General features: G+C 41.7%; 1 protein-coding gene across 4 annotated transcripts in view; it reads left to right on the top strand.

Annotated features, from left to right (window-relative positions):
* The first annotated feature begins 779 nt into the window (after nt 1-779).
* LOC125431150 (trifunctional purine biosynthetic protein adenosine-3-like) overlaps nt 780-23,475 on the top strand; it is a 43,459-nt gene continuing 20,763 nt past the window's right edge. For 3 of the 4 annotated variants that reach the window (XM_048493834.1, XM_048493836.1, XM_048493837.1), the window contains exons 1-12: nt 780-831; nt 5,330-5,349; nt 7,650-7,794; nt 12,092-12,187; nt 14,661-14,835; nt 14,963-15,074; nt 16,614-16,682; nt 17,510-17,635; nt 19,480-19,567; nt 20,325-20,410; nt 20,683-20,851; nt 22,669-22,900. In XM_048493834.1, coding sequence (XP_048349791.1) covers nt 7,650-7,794; nt 12,092-12,187; nt 14,661-14,835; nt 14,963-15,074; nt 16,614-16,682; nt 17,510-17,635; nt 19,480-19,567; nt 20,325-20,410; nt 20,683-20,851; nt 22,669-22,900 — 1,298 coding nt within the window. In that variant the 5' untranslated portion in view covers nt 780-831; nt 5,330-5,349. The remainder of the gene's footprint in view (nt 832-5,329; nt 5,350-7,649; nt 7,795-12,091; nt 12,188-14,660; nt 14,836-14,962; nt 15,075-16,613; nt 16,683-17,509; nt 17,636-19,479; nt 19,568-20,324; nt 20,411-20,682; nt 20,852-22,668; nt 22,901-23,475) is intronic. The other variant, XM_048493835.1, reaches the window with a different exon arrangement.

Below are 23,475 nucleotides of genomic sequence, written 5' to 3'. Positions count from 1 at the left end.
TGCTGTTTTATGGATTGTAATTTAATATTTTGTAACTATGTTTTATCTCTATTTATAGATTATTTTATTGAATGTTGAGAAGTACCCCAGTCTTGTAACTTTCGGGAGGGGTAGGATACAAGTCTAAAATAAATAAATAAGCAAATAAATAAATAAAGCAAGCTATGGGTTCATGCCAAAGAAAATATCTATAGGATTGCAGCATGCTTTGTGCTGAGCTATTAACAAAAGTCAGAGAAAACTGGTGTGAAATTCATATTTTAATTCTTTTAAAATATAAGTTATATTGTTTGAGCCTGTAAAAGTGAACGCAACACAGAAGGGAATAAATTTACAGAGGAATGGAATGTCTGTAAGGTCAAAGATAAAATGTTATGCCCGTATCTTGCCACGCAGCACTCAAGTCACTTGTTTTTAATTATTTTGACTTTGCCTGTGTAGTCCCAGATTATACATGTGTTAAAGAAAGACGATCGTCACTTGACTTGTGTTACCCAGTTATTGCGTTTGCAGTCTAGAACCTTGGACTTGACCTCCACAAATCTATGTGATTTGTACAGAATGTACATAATTAATGATCATACGTTTCACATCTTCATGTTTTGCTTTCATAAATTACTCGATGTGTTACAGTCATAAGGTTAGATTTTACATACGCATCGGTCGATTTTCAGCCATATTCGGCGGTACAATAAATCCCATTTTTTACTTTTTCGTCTTTCCTGTAAAGGGTTAAGGAGCGGTAAAACTGCAGCATTCTGGGAAATGTAGTTCTTAGCATGTACTCTGTAGAACGCTATGACTATTCTTTAGAAGCTGCCTGACCAAAAAGTAAGTTTTTGCTCTCACGGCGCTGGGGGTGGAGGAAGGTATTGAACCTAATGCATGATTCTTGTGTGTTTTTAAAGAATATGTAGCAAAGTACTTGCTCTGACATTTCCTTTAATATTTCTCTGTGAAAGGGGAGTTTTTTTCCTTTTCCAAGTTTTAGGTGGCCATGTGCTCAGAGCTTAGAGTGCCTCGTTGTTTCTCTGAAATTTTAAATGGCTGTTTCTGTGCACCAGTCCCATGATCTGTGTTTTGAATAGAAAATAGTGTTTATCTTTCTCACGAGTTGCTTGGAGGGCAAAATATATGTTCAGAGTGGCAACTGCAGATTAAAAATAAATGTAAATGTTGGTATAAATATAGTTTTGTATTTTTAATTAAAGTTTATAGTGAAGTATTTAAAGTTAGTTCAGCGTGATTTGTAATTGTGTTTAGATTGTATGTGTGCACATTTAAAAGGAAATATGCATATTTCTGCCAACATTGGAGTCTCTTATTCTGCAGTTGCCCTTATACCCAGCGTATTATATATGTGTGTATGCTTGTGTAACCCCCATGCCCAGAATGGGTTGACCCAGTAAGGGGGTGGAGACTCGGAGCAGCAGAGAGGCTGCAAGAGCTCTTTTGCAGAAGAAGCAAGGCTACCAGACTTGGACCTTGATTTCTATAAGCCCTTAACACCTTGTTAAGGGTTTTCTTGTGTGGTTGTAATGGGTGAGAGTTCTCCTGGAAACCTTCATCATGTTGCAACCTGTTCATCAAGCCCTTGGAGTCTTCAAAACCAACCACCAGCAAAGAAGAATTTGGACTTGGCAATATCAGTAGACTGTAAATAGAAGGACTTGAAATGCAACCTGAACAGGACCTTGAATTGTAACGTTAAATGTTGATGTTTTACAAGTGTTAATTGTAAAGAAAAGTAAACCATTTTGTTGTTTAAAAATTGGTTCTTTGCAACTCCTTCCAAGTACTGCCCCACAGAACCCACAAGCTGAGGTTACACTTGGACCACTGGAATTACATGTATTGTCCTGAGTCCTTATTTTAAAAAATAATGCAAGTGTGAACTTGTCATGTGTCCTTTGAGGTAATGTTGTTTGCAGGGAAGAGATGCTATCAGTAAGTATTTGGTAATAAAATACAATTCTGAATGGCTACCAGTGCTTTTCACTAGCTTTGGCTGGTGAGCTAGCTGCAGCCATTCCTGAGTGGGAAAGATGTTGCCACTGTGGCCCATGCCTGGTAACATCTAGATTAGATTACTGCAATGCATTATACTTGGGGTTGCCCTTGAAGACTGTACTGAAGTTATAGTTAGTACAGAATGCTACAGCCAGAATGTTGACTGGAGTGGGTTGTAGGAACTATATCACTCAATTCTTCTTTCATCTGCACTGGCTTCCGGTTTGCTTCTGGGCTCAGTTCAAAGTACTGGGCTTAAACTTTAAAACCCTGTACAGCCTAGCAGTAGTGTACTTTAAGGACTGCCATCTCCCATATTCTCTTTGTTCAATTCAGTCATCTTTGGAGGCCCTGCTTCAGTTGCTCCCCATTCTGTGTCTATATGGGTGACAGCCTGAGAAACCTGTGTCACCAAAACATTGGAATGCCCTCCTCAGGGAGATTCATGTGTCTCCCTCTTATTTTTGTCAGGGAGTGAAGACTTTTTTGTTTCATCTGGCACACTTCCAATAATGGTTATTGGTTCTCCTGCCTGATTCTGTTTGTTTATGTGTTTTTATTAATTATTGTTTAACTAATACCAAAGCTCATTTCATATGGAAATGAAATGGGCTTTAGGAAAGGGGGGGTGAGGAAGACCATTTCCCCATATTGGCCTTTCCCCAAGGCCTCCCCCCTACCTGGCAGCTCATTTGCTCAGCTGCCAACCCTCTCAGTTACTTTCCACCACCCAGCCACCCCCACAAATAAACACAAAGGAATCTTTCGGGCAGTTGGGGAGGCAGGGATTGACCAGGCTGGCAGCACTTTCCCATAGACACTGGTGGCTGTGGGTGCCTTGTGGGGCTGGTGGGAGAGCAGGGGGGAGGTAGAAGGGTTGTTGCGGGGAGTGTGGGCTTGCTGCGGGGCTGGGGGAAGGAAGCAAGGGATGGATGTCCCACAGATGGGCGGGCAGGACTGAGTTCTGCATGCTAACTGATGGGGAGTTCATTGTTTCGAAGGCGGCAATTGGTCACCACTAAGGGAATTATACAGGGTAATATTTGAAACGTTTTAACTGTTCAGATGTTTTTATGTTTGCTGCCTTGGGGATCCTAATCAATGGAACAGTGGCATAAACTGTTTTAAATAATTTTCTTAGGTATTTTTTAGTCGGAAAAATTATATTGTAATCAGCTAGATAAGAGCAGAAGAGAAATGCCTGAGGCATTGTACCTTTGCATTCTTTATAAGCATTCTATACAGCACCCCTCCCACCTTCTGACTAGGATTAAAGGACTCAGATCTCCACTTCTGCTGTGTCTGACAAATTGTGCTTTGGCTCTACAAAAACTCTTTTTGATCTCTGATGGGCTGCTGGACTCAGATCTAGCTGTTCTACTGCAGACCAGCATGGCTGCATCCTGAAAATAAAAAAGTTGCTATACCTTACTTTTCCTGCATTTTCTCACCTTTTTAGAAGGACCTCTGGGTTCTCTGAGCTTGTTAAGATTGTCCTTCTGTCTGTGTTGCCTGTCTTTCTTTTTACACCGAAGAGAGACAGGATGAAGAGAAATGTATCTGCTACTTCTGAGTAGGAAAGATTATTAGCAAAAAGAGTGACTTCACCTTGGCACATCTGGTCGCAGATGTACTGGTGAAGGCTAGATCTGAACATTGGAATAGTCCTTGCCATCATAATCAAATATGGGAATATAAATCAAGTGCAGGAGCAGTTTATAACTTTTCCCATTTCCAAATCATATTTACATGGGGTGTGTGTGGAGTATTATAGCATTCCTGCATGTTTGAAGGGTTGCCAGTTCCTTCTAGCAACCAGCAGGAGCTTCATAGAGGTGGGGTTGGGGGTGGCCATCTGCACGTCCAGCTGAATGACATCACTTCCAGGTTGACATGGAAGCATTGGCACCATGCCCGGGATGCTCTAGCACTCTTCCCAAAATCTATAGCACAACTGGCATGTGGATTGCTCACACCCACCCACCCCTTCTGCTGGCCTTCTTCCACCCGCTGACCAGCTGAGGGGCAGCAGGAAACAACAGGAATTGGTGGATGATTGTCTATCAAAGGAGCCCTAGCACGTTGTGATATTGGGCTCATTTATGTGATGGGACTTGATCTATAATGGAATCCTGGCTAAAACTCTGACTCCAAGCCTTTTCTGCATTTCTTAGTCTTCCTTTCTCCTTATTGCCCTCAAGGGAAAATTCTTACTGCCTTCTTCAGGCCAATGTCTGTATTGCTAGATAGGCTAGCCAGCTGATTGCTACCCATATGGTTGCCAATCCCACAAATACTTGCACTATACAGAGCCCTTCGGGGGTTGGGCGGTCTATAAGACTGATAAATAAATAAATAAATAAACTATGATTGTTGCACATTTTCTCAGACTTCTGGTGTGTTACATAAGTTTTGTTTGTTTCAACATAGTATCATTAAGAGTGTTGCCTGTTGTTTCGTTATTCTTTCTAAAACTTTATGTGACCATATTGTTTTTCAGAATATTAGTCAGAAGCAGTGAAATTAAAATATTTTTGATGTGGCTGGTGCTAAGGAATGTTTCCAATGTTGTAAAGGGTGTTATTTCATTTCCAAATAATATACAGTACTGGAATCTTTAGAATAGGTTAGAAGAAATTAGATAGCAGAGTTTACTTCCTGCACAGATATCCTGGAATATATATAAGGCTGTTTAATGAGTCTGTGTTTGTGTGTCAAAGTACTGTTGAAAGATCTTTAAAAAATTTTTACTGTTTTATTTATGTATTTAGAACATGGTCAGAGTGCAGATATATGGATTTTTGAGAAACACCAGTCCAAAGCTACTTTATATGTGCAGAGCTAGTTGTATGTTTCTTTAAATTCCATTGTTTTCCAAATTAGAAGAAAAGTCATTTATCTGTAACTCTTTTATCCAATCCTTACTACAGGAAGGTCAGAATGGCATGCCTTATTCTCCCTTTCCCCATTTTATCCTTACAACAGCCCTGAGTGGTAGGTTAGGTAACTAACCCAAAGAAAAAGTAACTAACCCAAGGTCACACTCTGAACTTCATGGCAATTTGATCCCAGGTGTTACTAGTCCCACTGCACAACACAGCTTATCCATTAGCTACAATTTGATTTCCCTGGTAAAGATAAAGATCTCATCAAGCTTAGAAAATACAAATAAATGAACCCTACGCTTATATTCAGTTTTTTTAACCATGCTCTCCTGTTCATTGGCTAGTTGAATTGTGTCATCACTAAAGTTCTAATTGGCTTACCAGCTGGATATTGCTTTCTCTCTCTTTTTTGTATCTGCCTACTGAAAATCCAGTTTGCCACGCTCCATTTCAGGTATGTTGTTGCTTCTAATCTTTTAAACCAGTCTATTCATATGTCTGATGCTTTTTATCGTTGTAGACCAATCTGTGCCTGGAAGGGTTCCATTGATTTGCTGCAATACTAAGCATATGCTGTACAAAATATCTTCAATATAAATTTGCTGGATTTGGTACCAAATAAAAGTATTTACAACAGTGGAGCTAATGCATGTTACTCTGTAATGTAATTCATGAACTTAATTGAGAGCAGGATAGTAGCTGATAGAATTATTTCTGATACTGAAGTGTATCTCCTCTGCTTTTTACTGACAGAAACCAGGGTTTGAAAGCAAGCAATATTATTGTGGTTGCCTAGCTTGGGTTCTCCCATTGAGCCTCACAGCACAATGTGCAGCAGAACTCAAGAATGCCAGTTGGTACAGTTATTGTACTATCTCTCAAATCCTAATTAAAAGCCTCTTAACATCCTTCTAAGAAGAAAAAATTCTGGATGATAATTACTTTCACTTACATTTCTTGTATCCATGTGTGTATCTAACTATCCACAGAGATCACAGAGCAGGATTTTTACGCCCCCCCCCTTTTCCCCCCAGCCTTCTAAGATACCCCATATTTTGTTCCTGAGAGTCAGTAAACCCTCTGGAACAGTATAACAGGCAAAGGGTACATTTGCAGTTGGACAGCTGAATCTGCAGACATTGCAATGACCACCTCCACAAACGTAAATGCTGTTCTGTCAGAGGAGCTGTGTGATTGGGATCTTAATAATAAACACGTAATTTCAAGAGATCTTTTTAAGTTATGTACATTTGCCTAAGATTTTGAAGAATTAATTTCTGCTTAAAAGAGGAGTTAGACAAGCATCTACTGATCTAAAACTGCAACAAACATCAGAACTACTAATAGCTAGAAGTGGTTGTGGTGGGTTTTCCAGGCTGTGTGGCCGTGGTCTAGTAGATCTTATTCCCAACGTTTCACCTGCATCTGTGGCTGGCATCTTCAGAGATGTATCACAGAGAGAAGTCTGTTACACACTGTGTCTAGTATAACAGACTTCCCTCTGTGATGCACCTCTGAAGATGCCAGCCACAGATGCAGGTGAAATGTTAGGAACAAGATCCACCAGACCACAGCCACACAGCCCAGAAAACCCGCCACAATGAGTTGAATCCAGACGTGAAAGCCTTCAACAATATATCAATAGCTAGAAGGTTGTCCTGCTTGCTCTCCCCCCCCCCCCCCTCCCCCAGTTGTAGTTACCAGTCGTCATTGTGGAAATTTAGGATTGGGTAAGCAAAACATCCTTGGAAGTTGGACTGTTCCAGTATGAAAAGTTGGGACATAGCTAGGATTTGGTAAATTCTTGCTACTGCTTATTGGTCAAAGGCCTCAGTTTTATCTGTGAAAAACTTCAAGTTTAGTTTCAAAAAGAGTCTTTGGAAGGGTAACTGCCAGCCCATGATACTAATAAAATGTAACCTTTGTCATTCTGTAAATGTATGTCTCAGTAGCTTTAAAAAAAAAACACAAATCCTGCCTATCTATGCCTGACATTGGAAAGTCAACAACCAGTTTTTTTAAGGATGACTCTGTAGGGGTGGGGAAGGTAAATGTAATGTTTGCAAAGATTGCAACATGAGGGGCTGCTTGATGCAGTGAAACGCTGACTCCTGTAGTTAGAATAGTTAAGACTCTTGTGGTGCCTTAATGACTACAGAATCCATTAGGACATAAAGCCTTTGTTCGTCAAATTCATTTCATCAGAGGCATGAAGGGTCATCTTTAGCTGGCAGAGAGATTTATATCCAAAGGTAAAAATTGCAAAAGGTGGCAGAATAAACAATTCAGTCAGTACCATTCAACTACTGATGAATTGGCAAAACGGGATGAATCTGAATAGTGGGCAAAACTTATGAGAAAGATTTTTTTTATAATGTATTAAACATTATTATGTCCAAATGGGCTAGAATAAAGTTTTTTTATTTATTAGATTTCTTTAATTGTCACTCACCCACAGGGTCTCATGGTGACTTACAAGACTTAACTTAATAAATAAGTTAAAATCTGCATGTGAATTTCAACAGCAGCTTCTCTGTGCAAGCTTGATATAAAAATCAACATTATCATATGAAAATAAACAAAACAAACCAAGACAACAGGTCTGCTCAGAATTCTACTTTCTATCAAATTGGGCTTCCTCTCATGTTCTTACAATTAAACTGCAAGTCTCAGGACAGCAGGGCAGAGTGGCATATTGTTCTGTTGCTCAGTATAACGTTTAACATTGTGTCTGTCCTGCTTTTGCACATCCAGATGGCTGATCAAGTACTTGTGGTTGGTAGTGGTGGCAGAGAACATGCTCTCGCTTGGAAACTGGCTCAGTCACCTTGTGTGAAGCAGGTATTGGTTGCTCCAGGAAATGCCGGAACAGCTAATAGTGGGAAAATCTCTAATTCAGGTAATTTTTAAAAAGTGAAATAAGTTCAAATGCATACAATAGAGGGATGAATATTTCAGGCTTTTCCATCAGTACATTTTAGATTTGTTTTCCTCTACGCTGTACCTCATGGGTTTGCTGAAGCAATTAAAATACAGTAGAATTCTATAATTGATTGTTCCATTGTTTAGGTGACGCTCATTTCACACTCATTCATTTTGAACTCTGCACAAACTCATTCTGCATATATAGTACACCTTTTCCTGACCTCTCCCACTTGGAAGAGAATGCAGTTATTCACATTGACTCCTGTGGACTCTTATGGTGGAAATTAGCTTTTCAGTGACCTTGAGTTGCCTCATACCTGAAAGGAAGAATTATCTGGAAGAGCTGCTCTCCATATTTTCCATACAGACCTTGCCTGGGCATCTCAGACAATTGAACATTGTTTTGTACCCACTGGCAGAAGCAAATCTTTCTCCAGTGGCTGCCTGATGAAAAGGCACTGCTGTGAGTTGAGTTCAGAACCCCACTGATGTCTCATGGAATGGAGGTGCTGCAGTAAGGAGCGACATGGGCAAGTTGCCTCTGCCTCTCTCTTCCACTGTGGAACTTTTAGACAATACAAGCCAGTATTTTAAGTGAAAGTAATATGCTGCCTTCCTCCCTCATTTTGTTCCTTGTCATGTGTTATGATTTGAAAATAAAATTGGCTTCCTGATCCAGTTTCATATTAAGTGGTAGGTGTCATTGTTTGACTATTCATGTTTTTGCTATTCTTGGGATACATAGGCCCCTTCCGCACATGCAGAATAATGCATTTTCAATCCACTTTCACAATTGTTTGCAAGTGGATTTTGCTATTCTGCACAGCTGCAATGTGCATTGAAAGTGGATTGAAAGTGCATTATTCTGCATATGCAGGAGGGGCCATAGAGAACCCATGCAAATTTTGACAAAACTATTGTGGATATTTAATAATTACCTTCCAGGTTTTATGCAAATACATCTGACGGGCTTAAACATATAATGTGTTAAATAAGCATTTAAATGTGACTATAGCCTACATCTGTTCAGTTTTGCACATTTTAAACCTGGTCCCGCTCTAGTTACCTCAAAACGTGAATGTGGTTGTGCATCAAGGTGTACATTCCTTTGAAAGAAATGCAGGCCTAATATCCATTTGTGGATGCATGTCTAATTTTTCCCTGCTTTCCTTGATTCAAAGAAACAGACCAACATAGTAAAGTCTTCTTCCACACTCAGATCTCCTTCTATGCATTGAAGTCTTCAGGCAAAAGTTAAATCCTTAATTTTGATATGCACAGTAAATGCAACCATGTGTAATTCCAAATATAACCACGAGACAATCATATGATTCAAAGCATCAAGCAAAATTCTTTCCGTATTTAATTGTGTTAATGTTAGTTTCATCTTCAAGTAATCTTTTCTCTCATATGAGAAAGCCACTTATTACATTTTTCTTTGGAAAATACCATTTTTAAAGTGCTTCATTTTTCTGTTGCTATCTCGATGAAAAGAGAAGCCAACATTTCATGTGTGTGTAAGTGACATCAAGTCACTTCCAACATATGGCAATGCTATAAATTAATGACCTCCACAATATCCTATCATTCACAGCCTTACTCTGATCTTCCAAACCGAGGGCCATGGCTTCTTTTATGGAGCCATGCCATCCCATCTTTTGCTGCTGCCTTCAATGTTTGCTAGCATTATTGTCTTTTCCTGTGAGTTTTGTCTTCTCACAATGTGACCAAACTACAATAGCCTCAGTTTGGTCATTTTCACTTCTAGGGAGAATTCAGGCTTGATTTGATCTAGAATTCACTTGTCTTTTTGGCAGTCCATGGTATCTGTAAAACTCTCCTGCAACACCACACTTCAAATTAATCTAGTATCTTCACGCCAGCTTTCTTCACTGTTCAGCTTTCACAGCAGGACATAGTAATGGGGAATATTACAGTATGAATCATTATTTGGTCGCCAGTGATCCATCCTTACATTTAAGGATCACTTTAAGCATCTTAATGGTTGCCCTTCCTGGTCACAGTGGCCTTCTGATTTCTTGATCGTGGTCTCCCTTCTGGTTGATAATGGAGCCAAGGAATAGAAAATCTTTAACAATTTCAGTTTTTTCATTGACAGCCTTAATTCTTAAAGAAGCTGGTTTATATATGCATAAACAGTCTCTCTCTCTCTCACACACATATATAAAACAGAACTTGACTTTCTGATTATGTGACTTGTTAAAACACATGATTCATATGCATAACAGCACCTTGAAAAGCATTCAGTTGATTTCATTTAAACGTGGGAATGCTACAGGGTCTTTTTAAATTGTGAACTTATTGTGGCAGCACGTTATGCATCTTCAAGAATCCAGTGGGTTGATATTCTTCCAAATACCTTTCCAGCCCAGTTTATTGTTTGGAAGATACCATAAAAAAGTTTATCAAGCTGGATTTGTTCAACAGAAATAGGCAAATGTGCATTCATTACATAATTTATGCTGTTCTAAGAATGTAGAACAACAGCCTTTTGCATTGCATAGTGTATTAACCGTATTCATATTTTAAAAGCTTATTGGCAATGATAAAAATGATAGATCACTTGTGAAGGTCAGTAAAAATGATAGATCACTTGTGAAGGTCAGTAAAAATGATAGATCACTTGTGAAGGTCATTTCAAGAGACTGTTGAACACTATGATCCAACAGTAAAAGCAGATATGTGCAATATGATTCATTTGTTCATCTATTTTTTGTGTTTTAAGAGTAGTGTGCAGAGTTTGGTAACAATCCAGATGCAGTGTTACATCTCATTAGGAGTAAATACTGCTTCATTGTTTTTCAAATGTTGCTCCCAAAGGCAAAAAGTGGATGCATAGGCCATTTGCGCTTCTTTGTTTTCCACTGAATTGTAACATCTGAAGCCAACCCAGGTAATGAAGCAAATGCTCTTGGTTAGTAAGATGTATTGCCTCATTTTTGGCAAGAAAGATGCAGTTTCTGCCCCCTACATCAAGCCAATACTCGTACACATTGAGGGGCAGGACTTTGTCCTGGCCTATTAGCTTACAAGAATCTGTTCACTTTAGACTTTGGATTTATTTGCTGTTGATAAAAGTCAGAAAGTAATGTTGCCCTTCTGTATTTATTTGATCTCCCATACAATGAAACTTTGAAATGTCTGTCAACACTGTTTATTAAAATTAATATGTTCCAATTCCTCTTTACAAAGAGAACGGTGGATCTCCACAATTGTATTCACAATACAGTCTCCTTTTTTCTATGCGCATTCTCCCATATTTTATGTAGCACAAAGAGTTAATGTTCCGTGGTTCCTGGCCAATGGCCTAGACCTGAAGGAATCAGTGAAGGCATGTAGCATTCTGAGTACAGTATAATTTGAAATATTGCTGTGTATAAGCAAAATCGTAACATTTCTTGTTTATACCTTTCTAGAGTGGTAATTATCAGAGTAATCCAGATGTGGGGGGAGCTGTGCTGCATCCAGACAGCATGGCAAAGGCAGTTCTGTATCGCCTCCAAAGGGGCTCCAGGTGGCTCAGGCAGGGGGGAAATTCAAAAGCCCTCCTTCCACCCAAAGAGACCTGTAGAGGAAACAGACTTACACCACTGTTATCAAGGTGTAAGTCTGAGGGCTTTACCAAGGGTGTTCCCAGAGCGAAAGCCTGGTAGAAGCTGACTAAAGTTGGCTTCACCCCCAGGGACACCTCCAGCCACACAGGCTTACACCTTTGTGCCAACACATCCCTGTGGGGCACAGGCTCTTTTGGGTCAGGCACCATGGAGCTCCACAGTGCCCACCCACCTCCCAGTTTTCCCTCCCCGCCAATGTAAGTGGCACTTATGCCAACCAGGCGGGCATATATGCTGGTGTGGCCCCATGCCAGCTCTAAGAGATGTTTTGCCCCCTTCCCCCCCTGGGTGGGCTGTTAGCCTGTTATTATGGGATATTGGCTGATATCCTAATACTTTACCAAGCAAAGTGTGAACTCTTTCTTGAGCAGCACAGCCATAAGCTATAGGTAACTGCCCATTATTTTCTGTTAATTTCTAATGAGGAAGGAAGTACAAGCTGTATGACTGGGTTCAGATTCCAATTCGGTGTAGTTCTTAGTTCACCACATACCACTGAGACTTTGTCTCTTAGCTTAACCTACCTCAGTGGGCTGCTTTGTGGTCAAAGTTCTAGTCTGAATCCCTTGGAAACAAATGTAAGAAATAGACTTTACAGTTGGTTACAACTAAGTTATGCTTTGTATCTCCTGTTAGCTATCTCTATCAATGATCATGCTGCCCTTGCAAAGTATTGCAAAGACCAGAAGATTGGACTAGTAGTGGTTGGTCCTGAAGTTCCTCTCGCTAAAGGTATAACTACACTAAATTATTAAAGTATTTCACCTATTTACTAATAGTGAAGTCTGCCAAATCTGAGGATACTAAAATCCAGTGACTGGAAACGTGAACAGAGAAGACAGATTTTCTACAAATCTGAGAAGCATCCCAGATTTTTTGCAGAAAAAGTGAAATCTTTAAAAAAACCCAACAATTATAAAATGAGTGCCTGTAGCTTTAAGGAATAGTTTCCCTCAGTGACCATTGATAGGCAACCATAGATTCCAGGGCTGATCCTGCAATTAAAAATAGAGGAAGGGGAAGGGCCCTTTCCAGCCTATTTTGGCCTTTGAGGGAGAATTCATTGGGGCCAGGCATGATACAGAATTAGGAAAGAGAAATAGTATGTGGAAGGGGATATGTGGAAAATAAGATTCCTTCCCCCCCCCCCACCCCCAAGCCCTTGATTGTTCCCTACCAGCCACTGCCTTGCCCACTGGGCCACTTTTTTTTTAGATAGAGGCTGCTGTGTGGGAGAGAGGGAAAGCTTAAGACAGTTTGGCTGTTGGGTGGAAAGGAGATAGGGTTACCACCTCTATTCTAGGAAGTATCTGGAGGTAGAGACTGGGGAGGAGAGGGGAGGGGAGGGGTTGAGGCGGGGAGGGATCTCAGAAGGGTATAATGCCATAGACCTCACACTCCAAAGCAGCCATTTCCTCCAGAGGAACTAGAGTTGCCAACCTCCATTGTGCGGGGGTGTAATAGAATTACAACTGCTCTTCAGATGATAGAGATCAATGCCCCTGGAGAAAACAGCTGCTTTGGAGGGTAGACTATATGGCTTTATATCCTGCTGAAGTTGCTGCCCTCCAAAGGCTCCTCTCCTAAAGCTCCTAGAATTTTATGTAGGGGAAACACATCTCTGTATTTAGGGGAATCTGTTGTGATTTTAGGAGATTTCCCAGCACCATCTGGAAGTTGGCTATCCTAACATGAGAGAAGAAAGTGGGGCAAAGGGGAGGGGCCATGGGGGCTTTCAGGAAAAGGAAAGAGGAAATAGTGAGGGAGGACAAAATGAGATGCCTTCTGCAAGTCCTTGAATGTTTCCCCTTGTTACACCAGTTCCTATTTCTCATAGAAAGTATTCATTCGTTCATTGATTTTAAATAAGTATTGCAAATATGTAGCAAATAGTTATTAGTGAATGTTTCAAAAGCTACATGGATGATAAAGTGTGTGCCGAACAGAATACTACAGCCAGAGGCGGAGCGAGGTGAAACTGCGACTGGGGCGCGGACACGTCCTGTGCTTCTGTTGTGGCGGCGGCCGCCCCACCATACCCACTCCACCAGTGGTGTACCTAGGCAAACTGGAGCCCTGGGCAAAACTTGAGTTTGTAGCCCCCATCTCCTATTATCTCCCATTGGAAACAATGGGGGATGGGGGCACTCCCTTTGGGAGTCCATAACTTTGGACTCCCTAAACCAAACCTCACCAAACCTGGGTGATATTATCAGGAGAGTCTCCTGAAAAATCCCTGAAATTTTGGTGTTGCTAGCCTAAAACCTGCGCCCTCTGCAGGCCAAAAACGGAAAAACACTGAAAATACAAAAAATCCCACAAATGAACCTGCAGTTTTTGTGCCCCCCACAAGGGGGTGCCCTGGGCAACTGCCCACTTTGCCCAATGGGAGGAACGCCTCTGCACTCCACAGCCCGGCCACGCCTCTGCCACAGCTTCGCCCAGGGCGTTGCACCCTCCATCCCACCTGTCCCGTGGGCACTACGCCACTGACTACAGCTATTAGTTAGGAAACACATTTTTAGCCTTGGTATTTGACCAACCAAGTTGGACCTAAGAATTTCTTAGTATATATAGTGCACTTACCCCGGCAGAGGGGAGAATCTGGCAGCATGCAGCTGCCACAGCCCCCAAACACAGCACCAGCACTTTTGTCCCCGCAGCCAGTGTAGAGGGGTCAGGCCAGGATCATGGCCAGGGGGAGGAGCTGATGTTAGTTGGCTTCCTCCCGACCATTTAGTGTACTATGCTGGGATTGGAACGTGCACTATCCTTTTAGATAGCGCTAAGTCTATGAAGCCCAATGGGGTTTTTTCACTGGTGGGGAGGCAGTCACACTTGTGCAGCCCTCACATGCCTCTGGGGAGCCCCTTTGGGAGCGGCAGGGTAGCACAATTGTGGTGGCATGGCCGGCCACCTAGACCTCTGGATGGGACTAAGTCACTGAATTTACTTGTGGCTATTCCATATCTACCCAAGAGTTGATGCAGTTAAGGGCTGTATTTCAAGCCTTGAACGTCTTTAGTTGCTAGCTCCAGCAATAGTTATGGATGTCCAACATGTGTAAATCTTACTTTATTACTGTTATAAATTATAGAAAATCTCAGCCTTAGGAATTATTTAATAATTATTTGATGAAATGTATAACTTTAATTTTAATAATTATTTGATGAAATGTATAACTTTGAGATATTTTTCTTGCTAGGAATTGTTGATGATTTGACAGCTGCTGGTGTGAGATGCTTTGGTCCTACAGCAAAGGCAGCTCAACTAGAATCCAGCAAGAGCTTTTCCAAAGCTTTTCTGGATAGGAACGGTATCCCAACGGCAAGATGGAAAGCTTTCACTAGGGCAGAAGAAGCTTGTTCCTTTATTACTAGGTAAATCTTCTCTCGGAATTATTAAAAATTGTGTTTGTTCATCCCTGTCTTTGAAAACATATCCACAGCTTAACGTTTGCATGCAGTCTCTGTTAGTGACTTTCTTTTCTGTTTTCTTTCTTTCAAGCGCAGACTTCAGTGCCCTTGTGGTAAAGGCTAGTGGTCTGGCTGCTGGAAAAGGTGTGATTGTAGCTCCCAATAAAGAAGAAGCTTGCAAAGCTGTTCATGAAATAATGCAGGTGAGCTGACGATATCCTAAGACTTACAAACATCTGAATGCTTGCATTTTCCATTAATGTGTGAAGTAATGAGCTTCACTCTGAGAATGCTCCTGTTTCTTTGTGAACATGATAGAATAATATGAGATTGTGAACATATAAGAAGTGATAGGGTATCCCCAGTGTTTTCATGCCAGATTCCATTAATGTCAGTGTGATGAGATGAGGAGCAGTGGGGCAAAAGATACCTTGATAGTTATGATGATGAAAAGGAGAAGGGGAGAAAGTGCTTTTTCCTGACTCAGAACATCCTTGTTCAATGGGGAGGAAAACACGTTAGTCCTTTGATGTATTAACACTTCTTGATTGGAGAGTCCAGGTTTGAGCTGCAAGGCTTAGCACCCAGATTGGCTGAGACACCAAGACTACATGTGGGGTGGGGTCTGAAAAGCTGTTCCTTTCTTTGCGGGCTCTTTGTGTGAGAACTTTTTGAAGTGTGGATTTTACCATGAAGGATGGTGCAGGAGAATGATGCAAAAGAGAGTTGCAGATGCACTAGGGATGGAGGCATCCTGCAGCTGCCAAAGATCAGACATAACATGAATTGAGGCCGTTTCCGCTTGCAGTGAAGCGAGGTCGGCATTGGCGCCCGACCTGAAGCCTAAGGACCGTCCGCATGGGGCGGTCCTTGAGCTGCTGGGCAGCGGCGCCCAGCGTGGCCCAACCGACCCGGCCTGTCCCGGGCCTCCGGCGTGTCGCCGAGCCTGAGAGACCGCATGGCCTCTTGCCTGAAGCAGCGAAGCGCGCGGGGCCAAGAAGGCGCATCCCAAACCTCGGCGGCAGCATGGAAAACCTAGGGAAAGTGTGAGATGCCAGTGGGGAGGCTGACATGAAGCCGCTGCCGTTCGCTTCGGCAAGCGGCTTCATGCGGCGTTCCCCACAAAGAAGCGCTGGGAAGCTGGCTCTGGAAGCGCCGCCCTTCACGCCACCGGCAGGTGGCGAGGCCCGGTAGCGGCTCGCGTTGGCTTCGCCCCGTCTCGCGAATGGCGGCCTGGAGCGATGTTTTACCGTCTCCAGGCATATGGAAGATACTAGATGCAAGAAAGCGGCCTGAGTATTTATCAACTGTCCTTTTGTTTTATTTTATTAGTGTATCTAGATTCTGTACTTTGCAGTACCCTGAATGTGTGCCTTGTGCAAATAAAGTCGGTTTAACTTGAGAAAGTCGGCACCAAGTCTTTGTCTACTGGCCTGGCTACTTGGTGTGTTTTAGGGCAATACCCCTGTGAGAGAGAAGGGAACAGGAGTTTACTCAAAGTGGTGGTGGCAGCATTAAAGGTGGGCAAAACAATGGTTAGTGTTGCCCCACAATGTGACAGAGACCATAACTGTTAGCATTTAAAAATAAAAGTAATTCAAGAAAATTCTCTACTGTGACTTGGGTGATGGATCAAGAACATGTTTAAAAGATTTTCTTCTATCTTCTCTGCTTGATTGATTTGTCAGAATACTGTTATAAATGACAAGTCTATAAATAAGACCTGTTTACCTCTATTGCAGGATAAAACTTTTGGAGCTGCTGGAGAAACTGTTGTTGTTGAAGAACTTCTTGAAGGAGAAGAGGTTTCAGTAAGTGCATAATGTCCAGAACATGCAATCCAGTTAATCTTTTTTATGGTTCAGTTATTTCAGTGGGAATACTTAGCATGTGCTTGAACCTTCCCTATTCAAATTATTGAAACCTAAATGCATTTAACATTGGTTGTGTCATGACCATTCTGTACATTAAGTACAAGCTTCTTACACCTAATAAATTAGTGCTAATTGGGGAAGACAATGGAGGTACTATTTCAAGCTCTTCTTAATATGACTTACCAGACCAAAAGGTTCTATATTCTGTTCTGATTATTAGACTGTTATGTTGCCCTATAAACAGTGTTTTCTAAGTTACCTACTATTGTGGGGCCTGAATATTTCCATGGTCCTTGCTAAATGTGATTAAGCAGCCATAACCATTTAAAAAGTTGCTATAGATCATAGTCAAAGGAGTAATAACAGTAATTTGCAAGTAGCAGAAAAGAGTTCTAAGGACACTTCTGTTTTAAAATGTAGAATTTGTCTTTTTTTGGGGGGGGGGAGAGTTGGATTGGCATAACATTTCTGTAATAACAGTGGTTTCAATAAAGTATTTGCCCTATGCTAATAGAATCTGTCTGGTGCTCCGAAGTTGTACCAGAAATTTCTGCTGCCATCCAAAGTTTTTTTTAAAAATTCTTTTAATGGGATTAAAAAGCCTAATACACCAAGGTCTTCTATCTTTCATTGTGAGGAGTGTATTGTTCATAATGACAGGCTTATTCATAGCCAGCTTAAGGAGCCTGAAAAACAAATGCATTTCCTGTGTATCTGTTGAGTACAGTTCTGTAAATTGTCCATTATTTCTGCTTTTCTTATAGTGCTTGTGCTTCACAGATGGTGTCACTATTGCTCCCATGCCACCTGCCCAGGATCACAAACGGTTAATGGATGGGGATCATGGTCCAAACACTGGTGGCATGGGAGCTTACTCTCCAGCACCTCAGGTAAAATGCGCTTTGGACTATGTTTCCTTGGCAGTGCGTATTCCTAAAGCTGATGTGCTCTGCTGTGAGAATGAAGGAGTAGAAAAACAGCACTGTGCCAACGGAAATAAACAAACAAGCTAGAGTTATTTTTCTTGTTAGACCCAGTGAAATTTCATACCTTCTTCATACTTACTCAAGTATGCCTTAATCTTTAAGAAGAATGAATAGTATCATACAATTATACTTTAGTGTGATGCTGCACACTTAGACTAATAATATCTAGCATCTATATCCTTTCGCCTTGATTTTTAAAAAAGATATTGCAAAGTTGTCTCCACAGTTGTTTAACTAGTTAACTTTAACTACTTTTCCCACTTAATACTCCACAAGCATAACAGGTGATGGGGAGGAGGTAAAGGTGGAGCAAAGGAGAATGAATTGTTATATAAATATTTTCTTTATCAAAGAAGACTTGCTTAATGGTAATCTTGGTGTGGCACACTCTGGTGCAAGGGCCTCCTTGCTGCTACCGCCTCCTGCTGCCTCTGCCAGCTTCCCAGGGGTAGGTTTGGCCTCAGAATCATGGGAGGAGGTCTCAGGTGCTGTCTCCCCTCCTGGCACAGGTGTTTCCCCACCTCTAGGAACCTCTGCCAGCATTCTCCTCATCGGGCATCCCCTGCCTGCCTTTTATCCTCCCTGCCTCCCACCTCCATCTACCTTGACCCCAATCAGGGCCTCATAATTGGGGCCAAGCCTGTCCTTCACTGACCTCATTGGCTCCTATCCTTGTTTGACTCTGGTTGGCCTCACCTCCCCCTTGACTCTCCTCTGTTCCCTACTCCCACCACCACATTTCTAGCTGCCTGAGCTGCCCCACCCTCCTGGCTTGGTGTGACGACCCTTCCCTCCTGGGCTTTGTTGCTGCCACCTGTTGTCTTGTGATCCCCATCCTGCTGCACCTGTCCTCGCCTGTCACTACTGGCTTTTTCTCCTCCCAGGAAAACCCTCCTTCCTTGTCTCAGGAAGTATGTGGGGCTCTCAGTGCTGTGTCTCTGCACCCTGGCAGTGACACGGAGGGCCCACAGGAGTTGCAACAGCCTCCTGGGAGGCAGGGGGGAAGTCTGGTGCAGCAAGCCTTGGGAGAGAGGTCTAGGGTTGGCAGGGCTCACTGTTGTTGCAGGACCCTTGGTCTTTAAAGCTTATGGAAAGCTAATCTGTGTGTTCGTGTGCATTCATGCATGTAAAGTGCTGACAAGTCACAGCTGACTTATAGCGGCCCCTTGTGGGGCTTTCAGGGCAAGTGAGAAACAGAAGTGGTTTGTCATTGCCTTCCTCTGCAGAGTCTTCCTTGAAGGTCTGCCTTCCAAGTACTGACATGATCAGGCTACACTATACCATTCCACGTGCTATATAATCATATACGCAATCCAAAATGTTAATCTATTTAGGCCAGTATTGTCTATTCTTCTGACTCTCCAGGGTCTTGGAGAGAAATCTTTCCAAGGCAATTCCTGGGACTGAACCTGGGAGTATATGGGACTAAACTGTGATTTCTCCCACAAATAGTTCATACGCCGATATCACCAGGAGACATTTGTCCCACCAGATTGCAGAAAGGAAGGCCGGAGATCTTGCCCATCCCCATGATTTTTTTTTTTTAGATCAACCTTGAATCTGTGAACAGATACCCTTACCCTGTGAACAGATACCCTTACAATATTGCCCTGCAGTTCTATGAAAAATGCAAAAAAAGAGAGAAACACCAATTAAACATCACTTGAGCCCTTTGGGTATAGAGTGGTATATTAAATCAAATAAATAATAAACAATATTAAATATGCTATTTTTAAATATCTCACTAGCTGTCCAAGGACCTGCTTCTGAAAATCAGAAATTCTATTCTTCAGAAAACAATTGATGGCATGAGAAGAGAAGGTGTTCCTTATGTTGGTAAGTGCAAGATATACCCTCATATCCTGTGCTATCATATCCTTCCATTAACAACACAAGCAGTGGTGACATGGGACTGCAGCTGCGATTGGTGTGGTGTCTCCTGCAACTGAAAAAGCTGTGAAGAAATTCATCAGTATGTGTATTTCCAGCTTTTACTGAACTGCATGCAGATCTTTTTTTCCTGGACTGGGGAAATAGATCCCACAGATTCTTTTTTCTTTTGGGGAAAACCTGAATACACATGAGCCCAGTTCAGCCTCTTCTCCCATGATGCAACCAGCAAAAGCAGGAACCTTAAGAAGGCAACTCTATGCCATTCAGATACAACATGATATTTCTAGCCAGTTTTTCTCCCTGATCGCTCCTTAAGTATTCAGCCAATCGGCCATATTATAGAATTTGTATCTCTATACAGTGTAAACATGTGCTGCTTATGGTGAGGTCTGTTTTCTTCTCTGTGACAATCTTCCAGAAATTGTAAATACAAAGTGTTGTGGGCAAAGTTATATGGACCCTTTATATAATTGCCACTCAGAGGCGTAGCTCCAAGGGAGATGGGGGTTGCGCGACACACCCAGATGCATTTCCCTGTGGGGGCGTTCCGGGGTGGGGGTGGAGGATGCACCAGTGAACCGGGCGCTTTTCCCCCTTGCTACGCCTCTGTTACCACTAGATAGTTGAAATACTAGTCATTCAATTTTAAATGTGCTCCCCAGTCATGAAGGTCCTCAGTATATTGTGACTTTTGAATTAGGTGTGCTCTACGCTGGATTGATGTTAACCAAGGATGGACCTAAAGTTTTAGAGTTCAACTGTAGATTTGGTGACCCTGAATGTCAGGTGAGTGGCTATAAGCAAAAAAAATCTTACTGCTAAAACTTCAGTCTGTTAACTCCTTTCTCAAAGCCAACTGATTGCCTAGATATTAAAAGAAAATACAGTACTTCTAAGTAAATTGTATAAGGACTTGTAAACAATGTAGTATAAATTCAGATAGACTCCTCTGTATTCTCATGATCTTCCTTTTATTTCACTAGGGGTTCATTTCCTAGCTTTATTACAAATTTATTTCGTGATTCCTGGCCACCTATCTTGTGCTTATCCTTGCACAGGTAATTCTCCCACTACTCAAGAGTGATCTTTATGAGACTGTTCAAGCAATCATTGACAGAAAGTTATCTAGTCACATGCCTATTTGGCATGAAGACTGTGCAGCTGTAACGGTGGTCATGGCTAGTGAAGGCTACCCAGGAAGCTATGCCAAGGGTCTGGAAATAACAGGTAACTAAAATATAGAACCTAATTATATTGCCAGTTGATCAGCATGTAATATATTTCCTCCTTTGTATGATTATGAGTTTCTTTGAGCCTGGCTGTTGAACTAAAGTGACAGAGGTTTGTGTTTTAATCATTGAAAAACCACTGATGGTTTTCACACAGAGAACAAGAATGCAAGTAAGCTTAGGCACCAGGGCCAAATAAGGTGGGGGAGAGTAAGGATCACAGAATCAAAGAGTTGGAAGAGACCACAAGGGCCATCAAGTCCAACCCCCTGCCATACAGAAATACACAATCAAACCACCCATTACTCCTTGTCCTAGTCTCTGGTGCAGCAGAAAACAAGGATGTGTGTGTGTGTGCATTTGTGCATATGATTTTCTTTTGACAGGAATACTAGCAAAGCAGTCATGTGGCTTAAGGGACAAGAGTTCAGAAGATCTACATTGATCCAGTGCTATCAAGCAAAAAAAAATTACACAAGAGTACATTGTAATTCATCAATAACCTTTACCATAGTTTCTGTGTGGATTTCTGTGGGCTGTCATGTCCATCATCCTGGCTTCTTAGCTTTCGATATGTGATTTCATAAACAGATTTGAGACATATGCATCTGTACCAGAGGCGTTCCTCCCATTGGGCAAAGTGGGCAGTTGCCCGGAGCGCCCCCTTCTGGGGGGTGCAAAAACTGCAGGTTTTTTTGTGGGATTTTTGGTGAGTTTTGGTTTGGGAAGTCCAAAGTTATGGACTCCCAAAGGGAGTGCCCCCGTCCCCCATTGTTTCCAATGGGAGCTAATAGGAGATGGGGGCTACACCTTTGAGTGTCCATAACTTTGGACCCCCTGAACCAAACTTCACCAAACCTGGGTGGTATCATCAGTAAGATCTCATGAAGATACTCTGAAATTTTGGTGCTGCTATCTTAATAATTGCACCCCTGACAGCAGGCACCCCCTAAATTTTCCCAGATTTTCCTTTTAAATCCACCCCTTCCTGCCAATGCTTGTTTTCTTTCTTTCTTTTATTCTCTCAATGCCTAATAAAGGTTATTATTATTATTATTAAATCCACCCCCTTCAGCATGGATTTAAAGGGAGAATCTGAGGTCCGCAGTTTAAACACTGAAAGTGATGCTGTTTCAGGGTGGGGGAGAATCCACCCCAAAACAGCATCACTTTCAGTGTTGTTTAAACTGGAGACCCCAGATTCTCCCTTTAAGGTAGATTTAAAAGGAGAATCTGGGCTCCCTAGTTTAAACACCATTGAAAATAATGCTGTTTGGGGGTGGATTCCAGCATCACTTGTTTAAACTAGGGTACCCAGATTCTCCTTTTAAATCCACCTTAAAGGGAGAATCTGGGGTCCCCAGTTTAAATAACATTGAAAGTGATGCTGTTTCCCACAATTGGGGGGACTGGATACAACACCATAAAATGTTTTCATAGCAGTAATAAAACATTTTGAAAGCATTTTGAAAATATTTTCAAAAAAAATTTCTGCTGTGTGGCATGGCCCATTGCAGTGTTCAGATTTGTGAGTTGGGGCATGTTCTATAACGTGATAGTGACTTTGAAACGACCTGGTGGAAAAAATCATTGTTTGGTCATGGTGGGAGAGGGTGGCTGCCCATGAGTGGGGGGCATCAAACTCAGGTTTTGCCCAGGGCTCCAGTTTGCCTAGGTATGCCACTGATCTTTACTAATTCTCTTTACAAATGTAAATAGTGTGTCTCTTTGTCCATGTATCATTACCCTTGTTTGCTTATGTAATAAGCAACATTTTTTAATATAATTTCTGACTTTGCACTTGACCCCTTACAGGACTTTCTCAGGCTAAAGAGCTAGGCTTGGAGGTATTCCATGCAGGGACAACCATAAAAGGTGGCAAAGTGGTGACCAGTGGAGGCAGAGTCCTCACTGTGACAGCAATCAGAAAAGACCTTGTATCTGCATTGGAAGAAGCCAACAAAGGAGCAGGAGTCATTCAGTTCAGTGGGGCCATTTATAGAAAGGATATTGGCTATCGCGCTATAGCTTTCCTTAAGCAATCCAGGTATCTCTCTGAACCCGAAGATCTGTTGTAAGAATTTGCATTAATGTTACGTTAATCTCATCGCATAATTATTGCATAACTTAGTATCATTCTGTTCTTGGATTTTATATAGCGCATATTAATGTTCTAATGAATTCATAACTGTCCTGTTTCTGATTTCAAGAACAGAAATTAAGGATTAAATTCATTCCTCAGTCTTAGGTCTTTTACTGGATATCTTTAAAACACTGACAAGCAGCCATAGGATAGATTATTTCAGAAATATTTAGAGTGTAGCTATACCACAGTATTAACAAAGTCTAGAAATTGGATCAGAAAGTTACAGCTCTGAAATGGCAAACCACCTCAGTCTCTTACCTTGAAAACCCCACAAGAGGTTGCCATAAGTCAGATGCAAATTGACAGCACTTTACACACACACATACTGAAGAACTGTGTGAAGTATACAAAACTGCAATTGCTGCTCCATTGGTGTTTCCTTTCCCCAATGGACAGTTGGTCTTTACCCTTTTTCAGATATTCTGGGAGGTTTGCCAAGTATGTGTTGTTATATACCCACACTTTTTTCAGCAGAA

This window comes from Sphaerodactylus townsendi, linkage group LG04 (assembly GCF_021028975.2).
Source record: "Sphaerodactylus townsendi isolate TG3544 linkage group LG04, MPM_Stown_v2.3, whole genome shotgun sequence".
Lineage (NCBI taxonomy): Eukaryota > Metazoa > Chordata > Lepidosauria > Squamata > Sphaerodactylidae > Sphaerodactylus > Sphaerodactylus townsendi.
The sequence above is the reverse complement of the archived record's forward strand: the minus strand, read 5'-3'. Positions and strand labels throughout refer to the sequence as shown.